Source organism: Tachypleus tridentatus, chromosome 7 (assembly GCF_004210375.1).
Source record: "Tachypleus tridentatus isolate NWPU-2018 chromosome 7, ASM421037v1, whole genome shotgun sequence".
NCBI lineage: Eukaryota > Metazoa > Arthropoda > Merostomata > Xiphosura > Limulidae > Tachypleus > Tachypleus tridentatus.
This window is the reverse complement of record NC_134831.1, coordinates 123,427,484-123,441,271: the sequence shown is the minus strand read 5'-3', so window position 1 is coordinate 123,441,271 and position 13,788 is coordinate 123,427,484. Positions and strand designations below refer to the sequence as shown.

General features: G+C 34.7%; 1 protein-coding gene across 6 annotated transcripts in view; it reads left to right on the top strand.

Annotated features, from left to right (window-relative positions):
• Nucleotides 1-12,960, top strand: part of LOC143256524 (uncharacterized) — a 42,507-nt gene extending 29,547 nt beyond the window's left edge. For all 6 annotated transcript variants that reach the window (XM_076513866.1, XM_076513869.1, XM_076513865.1 and 3 more), the window contains exon 2: nucleotides 8,974-12,960. In XM_076513866.1, coding sequence (XP_076369981.1) covers nucleotides 10,084-11,340 — 1,257 coding nt within the window. In that variant the 5' untranslated portion in view covers nucleotides 8,974-10,083 and the 3' untranslated portion in view covers nucleotides 11,341-12,960. The remainder of the gene's footprint in view (nucleotides 1-8,973) is intronic.
• Nucleotides 12,961-13,788: the final 828 nt, after the last annotated feature.

The following is a 13,788-nucleotide window of genomic DNA, read 5'->3' as shown; positions in this document are numbered from 1 at the left end:
TCACCGCAGGTAATCGAACCTCAGAAATTAAAGTCGTATGTCCTCACTAGGAACTCAGTGTTGTGAATATAGCATTGAAATGTTTGGTCTAAAACATGACTATATTTTTAAAATAAAAATAAAAAACTTAATATAATTTGACCAAGTGACACTGTAACACTAAACAAAGTTAAAAGTGTTTCAACATTTTAATTACTGTTACTTGTTCATATTTTCCCCCTAGTCTTTGATTCTTGCTTGAATATGCTGTAGTCTTTGTTTCTTTTGACGAATTGGGGCACGACTAGCTAGAAATTTGTGTGTCCAGACTCTGAATTTCATGATTCAGGGTTCGCAACCCGTTGTTATAAACATTCTATTTGCACTTTGGTACGCTAAAAAAAGTGACTGTCAAATCCTACTTCCCAATTGGACAATATTAATCCAATAGCTGGTAATGGCTATTGTTGACTAACTAACTGCCTTCCTTTCTGTTGATCACTACAATGTTAAGAACGGTCATTACATACAGCTTTAAGCAAACATCTTAATAATAACAACAAAGTAGCTGTATAATATTTACAAATAGTGTTTTTTTACAGTTGCTTTAAAAGGCATAATTACATATTGTATTAAAATAATTTTATTATAAAAAGAAAATATTGACAATAGCTTAATTTATATTAATAGGTTAATCATTTATCGATATGTTAATGTAAATATGTATTTACTGCGTGCACTAATCCCCGTCGCACCAAACATGCTCGTCCTTTCACTGCTAAATTAGAGAAGACTAGCGCAGATAGCCTTCATGTAGCTTTGCGAGAAATTTAAAACAATACAAAAAAACGATCTTTAATTTTTGTGATTCTGTTAAGTGTAAAATGCGTTTCACTCTGCACGGCCCGGCATGGCCAGGTGGATAAGGCACTCGTCTCGTAATCTGAGGCTCCTAGGTTCGAATTCCCGTCACACCAAACATGCTTGGCTTTTCAGTCGTGGGAGGCGTTATAATGTAACGGTCAATCCCATTATTCGTTGGTAAAAGAGTAGCCCAAGAGTTCGTGGTGGGTGATGATGACTAGCTGCCTTCCCTCTAGTCTTACACTGCTAAATTAGAGACGACTAGCGTAGATAGCCCTCGAGTAGCTTTGCGCGAAATTCAGAAACAAACAATATATATATTTTTATAACATATGGTGAACTTTGAACTTTAATGTGAAATTAACTGAGATTCGCCGTCAGTGTAGAGAACAAAAGCACAAAGTATTCTTTATTTGACTAACTTTTAAAATTAACGTGAATAATCTATACATTTCTATCCATATGTCTCAAGTAATAATTTTTAATTTACACCAATATATCCGACTTAAACAGCACCCAATATTCCAATATCATAATTGTTAGCAACTAAAACGAAGGGGGCTGGCGTAGCCTATTGGTTAATTTGCACGAGAGTTCATGGCTCCCAAACCGTTGAGGTAAAAACTGAATTCGCACTTTGGGGCACAGGGTGCGCTATAAGTGTGACAGTCAAATTCCTTAATTGATTGTCTAGTTTCCTTTCTTTATAATATATCGGTATATCACTGTTAAATTAGGAACTGTTACACAACGATAACTCCAGTGAAAGTTAAACTAACACAGGTAAAATATTCATAATAAAACCAGTTTGACATTAAATGCAATAAACGACATATAAAAGTAAATACTGTATAGTTTTCTTTAATTTACACATATTCATCTTCTGATATAATATTAAAACAATGTAATTAAGTTCACAAAAGAAGTCAGGTGAAAACAAGGATCCCTTAATCATCGTGCCAGATGAAATAATTTCAGGCAAGATCAGAGTGAATTATTCAACGACACCTTATCTCTCTTTAGATCAGTTATGTTATTGTGCGCCACCAACACGATGCGTGGGTCACACGTGCATCAGATTCGATTTTATTACTCATCAGGGTATCCACCAGCTTACCCTCAAACTGAAATTATTTCAGGCAGCATTATAATATACTAATCTATGAGACCTTGAGCGAGGTCATAGTTCGAAAAGGGTTTGACCCTCTCGGGTCAAAGCTGTAATTAGAATTCAAATCGTTTGAGAGATGATCGAGGTATAAGGTGATAGTTTGTACTTCTGAAACTCAGAGAGACATTATACGAGTTGCTCTTCACTGGTAAAATGTAATAGAAATAAAAAAAAAGTAATAGAGTATATACGTTGAAACTTCTCCTGGTATTTATTTCTTATGTATTTTATGTAGTTGTAGTTTTAATTCATTCACTTCGGGGAATAAAAAAACAAATCAGAATTCCAATCCGTCAAGTAAAACTTTGTTTTCAATTTCGTGCAAAGCTACACGAGGATTATCCCTAATTTTGCAGTGTGAGACTAAAGGGAAGGCAGCTAGTCATCGCCATCTACTGTCAGCTCTTGGGCTACTCTTTTACCAACCAATAGTGGGATTGACCGCAACATTATAACGCCCCCACAGCTAAAAGGACGATTGTTTGTTTGTTTGTTTTTGAATTTCGCGCAAATCTACACAAGCTCTAGCCGTCCCTAATTTAGCAGTGTAAGACTAGAGGAAAGGAAGCTAGTCATCACAACTCACCGCCAACTCTTGGTTTACTCTTTTATCAATGAATAGTGGGATTGACCATCACATTATAACGCCCCCACGACTAAAAGGGCGCGCATGTTTGGTGCGACGGGGATTCGAACCCGCGATCCTCACATTACGAGTCGAACGCCTTAACCCACCTGGTTATGCCGGGCCTAGGTTATCACCTCAGTAAGTAAATACATATGCATGTTATTGTACACACAGACATACCGGTCACGTGACTGATGCAGTAACTATGGATTTCTATGTGATTAGAAACCAAATGGATTATGGGAAACCTGTAGAGAGAAGTGGTGAGGCTCCAAACTTATTTTGATATAATGTACAACTCGAACTCCAGAACTCACCAAGCCATGCCCGGCCTGAAAGGGCGAGCATAATTGGTGTGATGGGGATTCGAACCCGCCACCCTCCGATTACGAGTCGAATACCTTAACCACCTGGCCATGCCGGGCCTCAAATATAGCTACTGCTAATAATACTTACTAGACGAATTATTCTGAAAACAGGCATTCTTGAAAATATGACTGTAACAAATATTAATAATATTGTAGCAGCAAAACTTCAGAGAGATGAACATAAAAACTCGTATGACAACAATCTTTCGGAAATTTTACTAAAATATACGTAGCTTCATTCGTTTCTGATCAACAGTTATACTTTATCGTTAGCCAGGAACTTCGGCCTACTATTTACTGCAGGCCTGTCCTGGTGGTTGGGGCACTCGACTCGTATTCTGTAAGTGGCGAGTTCGAATCCCCGTCACCGAACATAATTGTCCTTTCAGTCATGGTAGCGTCATAATGTAAGTAAAATAGTAATCCAAGTTTAATGGTGAGTGATGGTGATTAGTTTTCTTCTATCTGAGTTATAATATTTAAGTTGTGAGGGGCTATCTTTTATCGAAACCCAGCAAAGAAACAAATCATTTATTACATACACTCCAGTGTTTCCTTCTTCCATTGATCATTGTATGGGGTGGGAGGATTTTGTCTCCTCTTAACAGCTTTAGTGATGTTTTTTACTTAGTTACGAGACTATAGTAACTTATAATCGGATCGCAGGCTTAGGTTGGTGGTTAGATTGCAAAATTTTTCGAAACGGTGCCTGCTTGAACTCCAGTTGGACGATCTCAGTTGTGCTCGTCCAATCAGGCAAAGTCAAACCAAATTCAGCTCACCTTTTTGGCCTCTTCAGCCGCAAACATAAATAAAAATGAAACTGCATTTTTAAAAGTAAAAAATTCCATGACGGCGCGTGCATTTATCGACTTAACTGTGGCAAACAAAACGTTTGGGGCGTCATCTATTGTCAACAAATGTAACTATTATTGAAAAGGAAATAAAATGGTGATGTTAATAATTTTAGTCAATGCTAGTTTTGTGGATAGTTTGCTTGTCTGTTTATAGTTAAGCACAAAGCTACACAATGGGTTATCTGTGCTATACCCACCAGGGGTATCTAAAAACACTAACTACAAAAGTATGTCGTATACAAAATAAATAACATACGTTACTATTATTACAAAGGAAGAAATGATTTCATTGTAATAAGAAATGTTTGTTGATACCTACAATATATTATGTATAACAAACTTCTTTTATTTTCTTGTGTGAAATAAATTCGGATTTGTTACATCGAATCACAGGTAATTTCGAGGTAATTAATTTAGAATGGGCATGCTGATGCATTATGTACGTCACGCGTTGTTTTTTTATGTTGTTTGTAATTAAGCACAAAGCTACACGAAGGGCTGTCTGTGCTTTGCCCACCACGAGTATCAAAACACAGATTTAGCGTTATAAGTCTGCAGATATATCGCTGTGCCATTGGGGGTTAGGTGTTTTTTGTTCAGCACAGTTGGCAAGCAATGGAAACTGATTTATAACAGTCGAAACAGATTGAAATATTGTTATACCAAGATGAATTCTGATGCACTTCAGTGTTTACAAGCCACAATGACAGCCGAAACAGACTAAAATATTGTTATACCAAGATGAATTCTGATGCACTTCAGTGTTTACAAGCCACAATGACAGCCAAAACAGACTGAAATATTGTTATACCAAGATGAATTCTGATGCACTTCAGTGTTTACAAAGCCACAATGACAGCCAAAACAGACTGAAATATTGTTATACCAAGATGAATTCTGATGCACTTCAGTGTTTACAAGCCACAATGACAGCCAAAACAGACTGAAATATTGTTATACCAAGATGAATTCTGATGCACTTCAGTGTTTACAAGCCACAATGACAGCCAAAACAGACTGAAATATTGTTATACCAAGATGAATTCTGATGCACTTCAGTGTTTACAAGCCACAATGACAGCCAAAATAGACTAAAATATTGTTATACCAAGATGAATTCTGATGCACTTTAGTGTTTACAAGCCACAATGACAGCCGAAACAGACTCAAATATTGTTATACCAAGATGAATTCTGATGCACTTCAGTGTTTGCAAGCCACAATGACAGTCGAAACAGACTCAAATATTGTTATACCAAGATGAATTCTGATGCACTTCAGTGTTTGCAAGCCACAATGACAGTCGAAACAGACTCAAATATTGTTATACCAAGATGAATTCTGATGCACTTCAGTGTTTGCAAGCCACAATGACAGTCGAAACAGACTCAAATATTGTTATACCAAGATGAATTCTGATGCACTTCAGTGTTTGCAAGCCACAATGACAGTCGAAACAGACTGAATTATTGTTATACCAAGATGCGTTCTGATGCACTTCAGTGCTTTCGAGACACAAAATGTTCAGTTGTCGATTGTTAAGTGCAAAATTACATATTGAACTATCTATACTTTGTACACCGTAAGCATTTAAACTCAAATTTTAGTCCCCGTCACACCAAATATGCTCGCCCTTTCAGCCGTAGGGGTGTTATAATGGACGGTCAATCCCACTATTCGTTGGTAGCCCAAGAGTTGGAGGTGGACGGTTATGACTACCTGCCTTTCTTCTAGTCTCACGCAGCTAAATTAGGGACGGCTAGCACAGATAGCTCTAGTATAACTTTGTGCGAAATTAAAAACAAACAAACGAAACCCAAATTTTAGCGTTATAAGCCCTCAGATTTAGTGCTAACTCAATTCTGGGTGCGATCCACAAAAGGTGCAGCACAACTACGAGATATTTTCGCAGTTGCTGCGATATTACACTCTTACATTTTATATAACTCGTTACTATTATTTATAGACATTACATTTTCATTAAAACTCATACGAGTATTTTCAATCTTATCCGCATAAAAATTGGAAAAAAGAAAAATGGATACGACTTCGCCATCATTAGAGATTCAAATCACACCTTTTAGCACCAGTACTCAAGCTTCTATGACCTGACCTGTCAGACACTCTAATGCACTCTAAGTCCATTCTCTTGTCTTTACAGTTTGTACTTTACTTTTTAAATACCAACATATCATTCAGACTGGTTTAAAACGACGAATAAAACACGTATTACATAAACTACACTTTTATCCTAACATTACATGTAGATGTTCACCCAATTATAGACAAAAACTGTTCCAAGTTACCAATGTCATTTTTATGAAATACGCTTTCGTTATAATAATATCTAATAATTCAACAAATTAGAAATAAAAATGTAAAATAAGTGACATTTGAAAGTGGTTTGGTTATTATTGTATTTGTTGTCAATCAGAAACCCAAGTTTTAATGTTATAAGCTCAATGACTCAGCACCAAGCCACTAGGAGGCTTATTGTTGCACACAGTTTACACAATAATCAATGGTTTCAAGAAAAAAAACTAATTCTAAAAACTAACACAAATAATCTTATTAAAATCTACAACAAGCAAAATTAATTTGATATCTGGTTTTTGTAACATGCACATTTGTGTTTTAATTTTAAACAAAATGAATGTGAACTCAAGCTAAAGAGTGGATATATAAAATGTTTCCTATGCGCATGTGTCAATTAATTTGATAGTGTTCAAATTGCAACTGAATTTCTGTGAGTTTTGGACAACCTCATAAGCTAAGAATACCTTTAACAAGTTATTTAAACAAATTATACATTATGTATTAAAATTAGGCATAGAATCTGGTTAATAAAGCCAATAGTATAAAAATATTATTTAATTGGATATTATCCGCAAGTTGGTTAATATAAGTTGTTTTTGAATTAAGGACAAAGATACACAATGGACTATCTGTGCTATGCCCACAACGGGTATCGAAACCCGGATTTTAGCATTGTAAGTCCGCAGACATACCGCTAAGCCACTGGCTAACATAAGCAGTACTATAATAATATCATTTAATACCATCAATAGTATAAAATAGCTTTTAATAAAATGACGTTTTAAGAGGTGATTAACCACATCAAGGACATAACCTAATCATTTAATAAATTAATTTCAAGAGTTGATTGACATAATCAATGGCATAACCTAATTATTTAATAAAATAATAAGGCCCGGCATGGCCTAGCGCGTAAGGCGTGCGACTCGTAATCCGAGGGTCGAGGGTTCGCGCCCGCGTCGCGCTAAACATGTTCGCCCTCCCAGCCGTGGGGGTGTATAATGTGACGGTTAATCCCACTATTCGTTGGTAAAGAGTAGCCCAAGAGTTGGCGGTGGGTGGTGATGACTAACTGCCTTCCCTCTAGTCTTACACTGCTAAATTAGGGACGGCTAGCACAGATAGCCCTCGAGTAGCTTTGTGCGAAATTTCCAAACAAACAATAAAATAATTTTTAAAAGTTGACTGACATCATTAATGGTATAACCTAATCATTTAATAAATTAATTTCAAGAGTTGATTGATATCATCAATGACACAACCTAATTATTTAATAAAATAATTTTAAGAGTTGATTGATATCATCAATGGCATAACCCAATAATTTAATAAATTAATGTCTTTAGACATTAATAACTTTAACACATGATTTGATGTCTGAGATGTCTAAGCACTGTTATTAAGATACAAGAAAAAGATGTCCAGGTTTGGAGCTATTGGTTCAGAAAATTATCTTGCTAAATATTTCTTTGACGTACGACTCTATTGATGCTCATGTTTAACTTACCTCATTGTTCAAAATTCAGCAGTGTGTACACGTTGATAAATCTGAAAAATAAATTACTTTGAGTGTTTATTTTTACTTAAGTTATTGATATAGGTTATTAGGTTTTATTTTTCTCTGATAAAACTGATATATAACTATGTATTGTATATTTGAAAATAATCTTTCATGCTTGAAATACATCGATTCTAGTTTATTTTAGTGAAACTACTAGTTTATAGAAACGTGGTTAAGTACGTTGGCTGTGAACATGTTTTATTCGTTAAATTGTAAATCCTCTTAAGAACTTTATGTGCCCTATTTACCGATGTATAAGACGATAATTCTTTACTCTTAAAACAATGCCTGATTTTACCCCTCATCTTATACACAATACAGTTTAATAGCATATTTAACCAAAACTACGTTGTTCCTTTTACTTTTGTTTGTTTTTTAGTAAGTGTCTTGACACAGTGCCACCTACTTCGTTTTTTCATAACTACAAGTTATTAATTTCGTAAGCTAGTTACAATTACTCCAGACTTTTTTTATTTAAAGTGTGTTGACTTTATCTGTCGTATTGAAATATTGCTAATATTATATAAAAACGTTTCTGTAACGTACACTAAATTTACAAACATGTTTTTATAGTAGGTCACGATATTGTGAGGTTTAGTATTTTATTGTAAAAGAAAACAAATACAGCTATAATGAAAACTTTCTTAAGTTGTTTATTACATGTTCATAACTTAAGTTATGCCACACTGAGCTGCTTGTAGCATTTAAAGTGTGTAAGAAATACTCGTGGTTGTATTGATTACCCCAGAGTGCATGTTTTAAAAATAACTTATAAGAATTTATTTACAAAAGTAGCGTCTTAGACTCGCTTGAAAACAGAGGTCGCTGTATGCACCGAAACTCAAACAAATACATTTTAATTTGCTCAAAAATTTCAGGGTCGTCTAAAACACTAGCAAATATGGTACGTCCTGTTTAGCTGAATTATCTAATTTACCATTGATATCTGTTTGGTGCTTACGACATCTACAGAGCTATATCGACTTCGTTGATTAAATGAATGCTTTTTGGTGTATTATATAAAAGACACAAGAAAATCACTTACAGTAATGATATTTCAGAAGAAATACCCCAGATATAACTAACTATTAATATTTCAAAAGAGATATTACAGATATAATAAATAATATTTATAATTATATTTTTTTGTGGCCAGATATGATATGATATTGTTTTAGCATTTCTAATGTTATTGAAAATGATACATGTTGAATTTATATCTCATCTAGGAAGTCAACAAAAGAGTGATGGCTGTTGTTGAAAGAAGTTTGGATTCATTACCAAATTTATCGCTTCTAGACATAAAGCCACCACATAAATCAATTTAAGGATAGCTCCTGATGTCCATTTTTTTTACTTCTGAACACGTACAAGTCACTTTTGTTTGGTTTTGTCCTATTCATTCAAAGGAGATCGCTTTAGTTTCACTGTCCATTAGGATGACCTCCGAAAGTTCGCTGGCATCAAAGAAAGAAGAGGCTCAAGAAAAATTACGTATGCAAATCGTGTTTCGAGATTATTTGTTCTGTCCTAAGTGCAGAAATTACTCGCTAAAGCTTTAAGTGCGAATATAAACCTGTCTCGTGGATGTTTGAGCTTTAAAATCATAATTATGACGGTCAGACGCAATACTCAGAAAAATAATTAACTCATTTCGATCAATGCTTTATAATGAAGTGTATAGAGCACATACAAACACTAAATACAGTTACAAAGCATGGTCGATAAGTGGCTCTTATTACGTCGTCCAAAGAAAGTGCAAAGAAAATTTTGTTTTCGACAACAAGAAAACTGGAGAAGATGGATGAAGAGAGGCTGATCTGTGATCAAGATCAAAATGGACCAATAGATCTAAGTATTAAATCTTCTGAAGCTATTCGCGAAACTAGATGTTTTAGAACATCAAATAACTTTCCGGGAATACAAACTCATAATAGGAAGCTCATGAGTTCAGAGTCAGATGGAAATTGGCATGATGTAGCACGTGGCGAAGGTATTCGCTCTATGGTTTCGCCTTGTTTAATCCAGTCACAAAAGTTCAACAAAACGTTTATTTCCGTAGATTCAACTGCTGAAAATACTCGAGAGAAATTTGTTACATCTTCTCCACTCGCGCCAGCTACCACTATCGATAGCTCTCCCAATGTGTGTGATGATGCAGGAAAACCTTACTCTTTGCTTGAGCTTTCTGAGAGGCAGGCGTGTACCATTCCACTAGATTCCTTTATCAGTGACGTTTCACGAAGAAGTTATTTAAATGAGTGTGAAGAGAAGGAAAAAATGTAGACAGAAGTGGAAATAACCGTCATGCTAAACTTAGTGGTGTGAATTGTGTAGCTATGAACATAAAAGAGAGATGCACTTATGAATTCTGTACAAAGAAACGTATTGGCCACTTACGCGAGTCGAAATCGAATTCTTGGCGAAAGGACAGAAATTTAAGTACTCTAAGTAAAAACGACTTTCTTAGTACATCAGTCCACAAGACAAATTCCTCTTCAATTCTACATTCCGGTAATGTAACAAAATATAATGTCCATTCAAAAGGATCTTCGCAGGGGTTTGAAAATGAACGCGAGTGGGAAGATTCTTCAGAAGAGGACGGATTGCCGGAAGATCTTTCCGCTAATAAATCACTTCGCCATTCAGAAGACTTAATTAGTAGATTCTTAACTACAGACTCTCGAATAAATTGCAATAGAATGAAAAAATCTGCGAGTTTTTCTGACATCATCTCTCGCTGTAATTTAGAACAACAAAATTACATTTTGTCCAAAAGCAAATCAGACAGTGAAACTCCAGCCTCCACACCTAGCCCTAAAATTAATTCGTCCTCATATGGTATGAATAATATTGACGCTAACAGAAGCTTAATGGAATATCGGACTTTGAGGTTCACGAATAAACAGAAATATTTAAAACAAAAGGAAGGAAGACAAGGATCCTCTAAGTTATTAACATATCGGCCAATAACTCTTGAAATAAAAGGGAAACAGTCAGATAACCTCCAATACTACGATGCAGAACCTTTGACCTCTCATAATTGGTGTCAGCGCTTAGCAACATTACCAAATGACAGAAACTCTTTTCTGGAACACTTGCACCAAATAGTGCCATGCGGATACCCTTGGAACGTTTATGAATATTATACTTATCTTGTTCAGATGTATCACAGCCACGAAGCATTAAAACGTGGAGTAGGTCTAACGACAGCTGCCATATCAGGAACATCAGCTGAAGCAATAATCTCAGACAATCCATCTTCTGCTCGTACCTCACAAACTCTACAGTCTTCTATAGAAGATTCGCCACTCTTGGAGGGCGAGAACCTGAGTTGTGCTGCTAAAAAGCAACCTGCTCGAGCCCTCACTGGCAAACACGTGAAGCACGGAACCGGTGCCAGTCCCTCTATACTGCTTAGCCTTCGACAAAAAATTCAAGAAAGACAAAAAGCTAAAGAACTTGCTATAACCGATAACGTTATATCAGATGGAAAAACAGAAGAGACCGGAAAAAAACGAAAGAAATCAACTCTTTCTAAACACTGTGCTAAACGTAATAGACAGCACAAAAATAAAGAAAATGGTGTGAAATAAAGTTCTAATAATGTGATATTTATGTCTGACTAAAACGTGTAAAATATTTCAGATCGCTGGAATGAAAAAAAAAACATTATTATTTTCTACGCTTGGATATTTAGAGAATTATATTTAAAAACCAGTGGTTGATATATTAATATTTTTTTTCATAAAACGGAAAGTTCCTTTTTATGAGCTTAAAATAAAAACTGAAATTGAAATTGTGGAAATGTAGAAGTAATAGTGTATCATATATTTTTTATTATGAGTATTTCGTAAAAATTGGAGTTGCACATAGTAATAAAACCTGTACCAATGAGTATAACATAACACAATGTTTAACGACAACAAGGGATCTGTTGCCATAGTAAAACTATTGAATAAATAAATTGGCAAAATTAAAGTCAAACTTTCTTTTAAACTCACTCAAATTTACCGCCTCCACAACATCCGAGGTCAACCCATTCCATAGGTCAAGCATCCTATTTGAAAAATATAGTCATTACCTGAAGAAAGCTTCGACCTTATCTAAATCTACATTTGTGTCCCTCTAGTTTTATAATTCCTGATGTTAAGTATGAACAATAATGAAGCATCACATTGTTAAACACTACAACCAGTGTTTTCACATTGTTAAACACTACAACCAGTGTTTTCACATTGTTAAACACTACAACCAGTGTTTTCACATTGTTAAACACTACAACCAGTGTTTTCACATTGTTAAACACTACAACCAGTGTTTTCACATTGTTAAACACTACAACCAATGTTCACAATCTAACTCTTCTTTTTCAAGAGAAGACAATTTTAAGTGTCTTAATCTACCATCGTGTGATAACCCATCCATCCCAGATACAAGTTTAGCAACATATATAAACATTATAAACATAAAACGATACGGAAGGCTCTTCTTCCTGCATAAATTAAAAGCAGTCTTTTTTTTATGATATCCAACTTCATAATGAAATAGGAACGTCTCAATGTGCTGTCCTCATACGAAGCTTCAAAGAAAATCATAAGGTTTTACAGAATTGAGAAAAATCAATTACATAAATTATTTTTACAGAATTGAGAATAATCAATTACATAACTTATTTTTACAGAATTGAGAAAAATCAATTACATAAATTATTTTTACAGAATTGAGAAAAATCAATTACATGAATTATTTTTACAGAATTGAGAAAAATCAATTACATAAATTATTTTTACAGAATTGAGAAAAATCAATTACATAAATTATTTTACAGAATTGAGAAAAATCAATTACATAAATTATTTTTACAGAATTGAGAAAAATCAATTACATAACTTATTTTTACAGAATTGAGAAAAATCACTTGCATAAATTATTTCTCGTAATCTATGGTGTATTTTTCGAGAGATCGAAGCTACCGAATGCTCCTATACGTTACCGAATTTTAAAGCATTTATAAAATTCAAAGTATTGTGTTTTAACAATTACAATCTGTTTCGATAAAAACATTTTAAGTTTCTCCAAAGTGTTCTTGGTAATGATATAGTGTATTTATATTGCTAATGTTTGAAAATGGTGAATTTTTATGACTTATGTAAAGTTCAAATAGAGTGAATTTCTATGGGATTTATTTAATAAACTGTTGAAAAAAGAACAAATATATCCTTTAAATAATTACTGTAAAATATATTATTTTGTCCAAGACGTAAACTTGCACGAATGGAAAACACCGTCAGAAACATTAACGATACCTATCTTGTTTACATGTGATATATCCACATGTCATTTTGTAATTTTAATAAAAAGGGTTATTAGGGGTCCGGCATGGCCAAGCGCGTTAAGGCGTGCGACTCGTAATCCGAGAGTCGCGGGTTCGCATCCCCGTCGCGCCAAACATGCTCGCCATTTCAGCCCTGTGGGCGTTATAATGTTACGGTCAATCCCACTATTCGTTGGTAAAAGAGTAGCCCAAGAGTTGGCGGTGGGTGGTGATGACTAGCTGCCTTCCCTCTAGTCTTACACTGCTAAATTAGGGACGGCTAGCACAGATCGCCCTCGAGTAGCTTTGTGCGAAATTAAAAAACAAACAGGGTTATTAGTTTTATTGATACTATCATAGTATGCTTGCACAATAACTATTACGTATCATTAAATGTGGATTCGATGGACTTGATCCACTGATATTTTTATTTATTACTCACATTTTAAATGGTTAATACTCTTGTTTCGATAAGCTTAACTGATACAAATTCTGTATTAACTGCTTCCCAGTAGTACAGCGCTATGTCTGAGAACTTACAACGTTAGAATCCAGGTTTCATTACTTGTACGCGCTATGTCTGAGGACTTACAACGTTAGAATCCAGGTTTCATTACTTGTATGCGCTATGTCTGAGAACTTACAACGTTAGAATCCAGGTTTCATTACTTGTATTATATAGTTTTGTGCTTAATTGCAAACAAACAGTAATTCTGTATTAATTCAG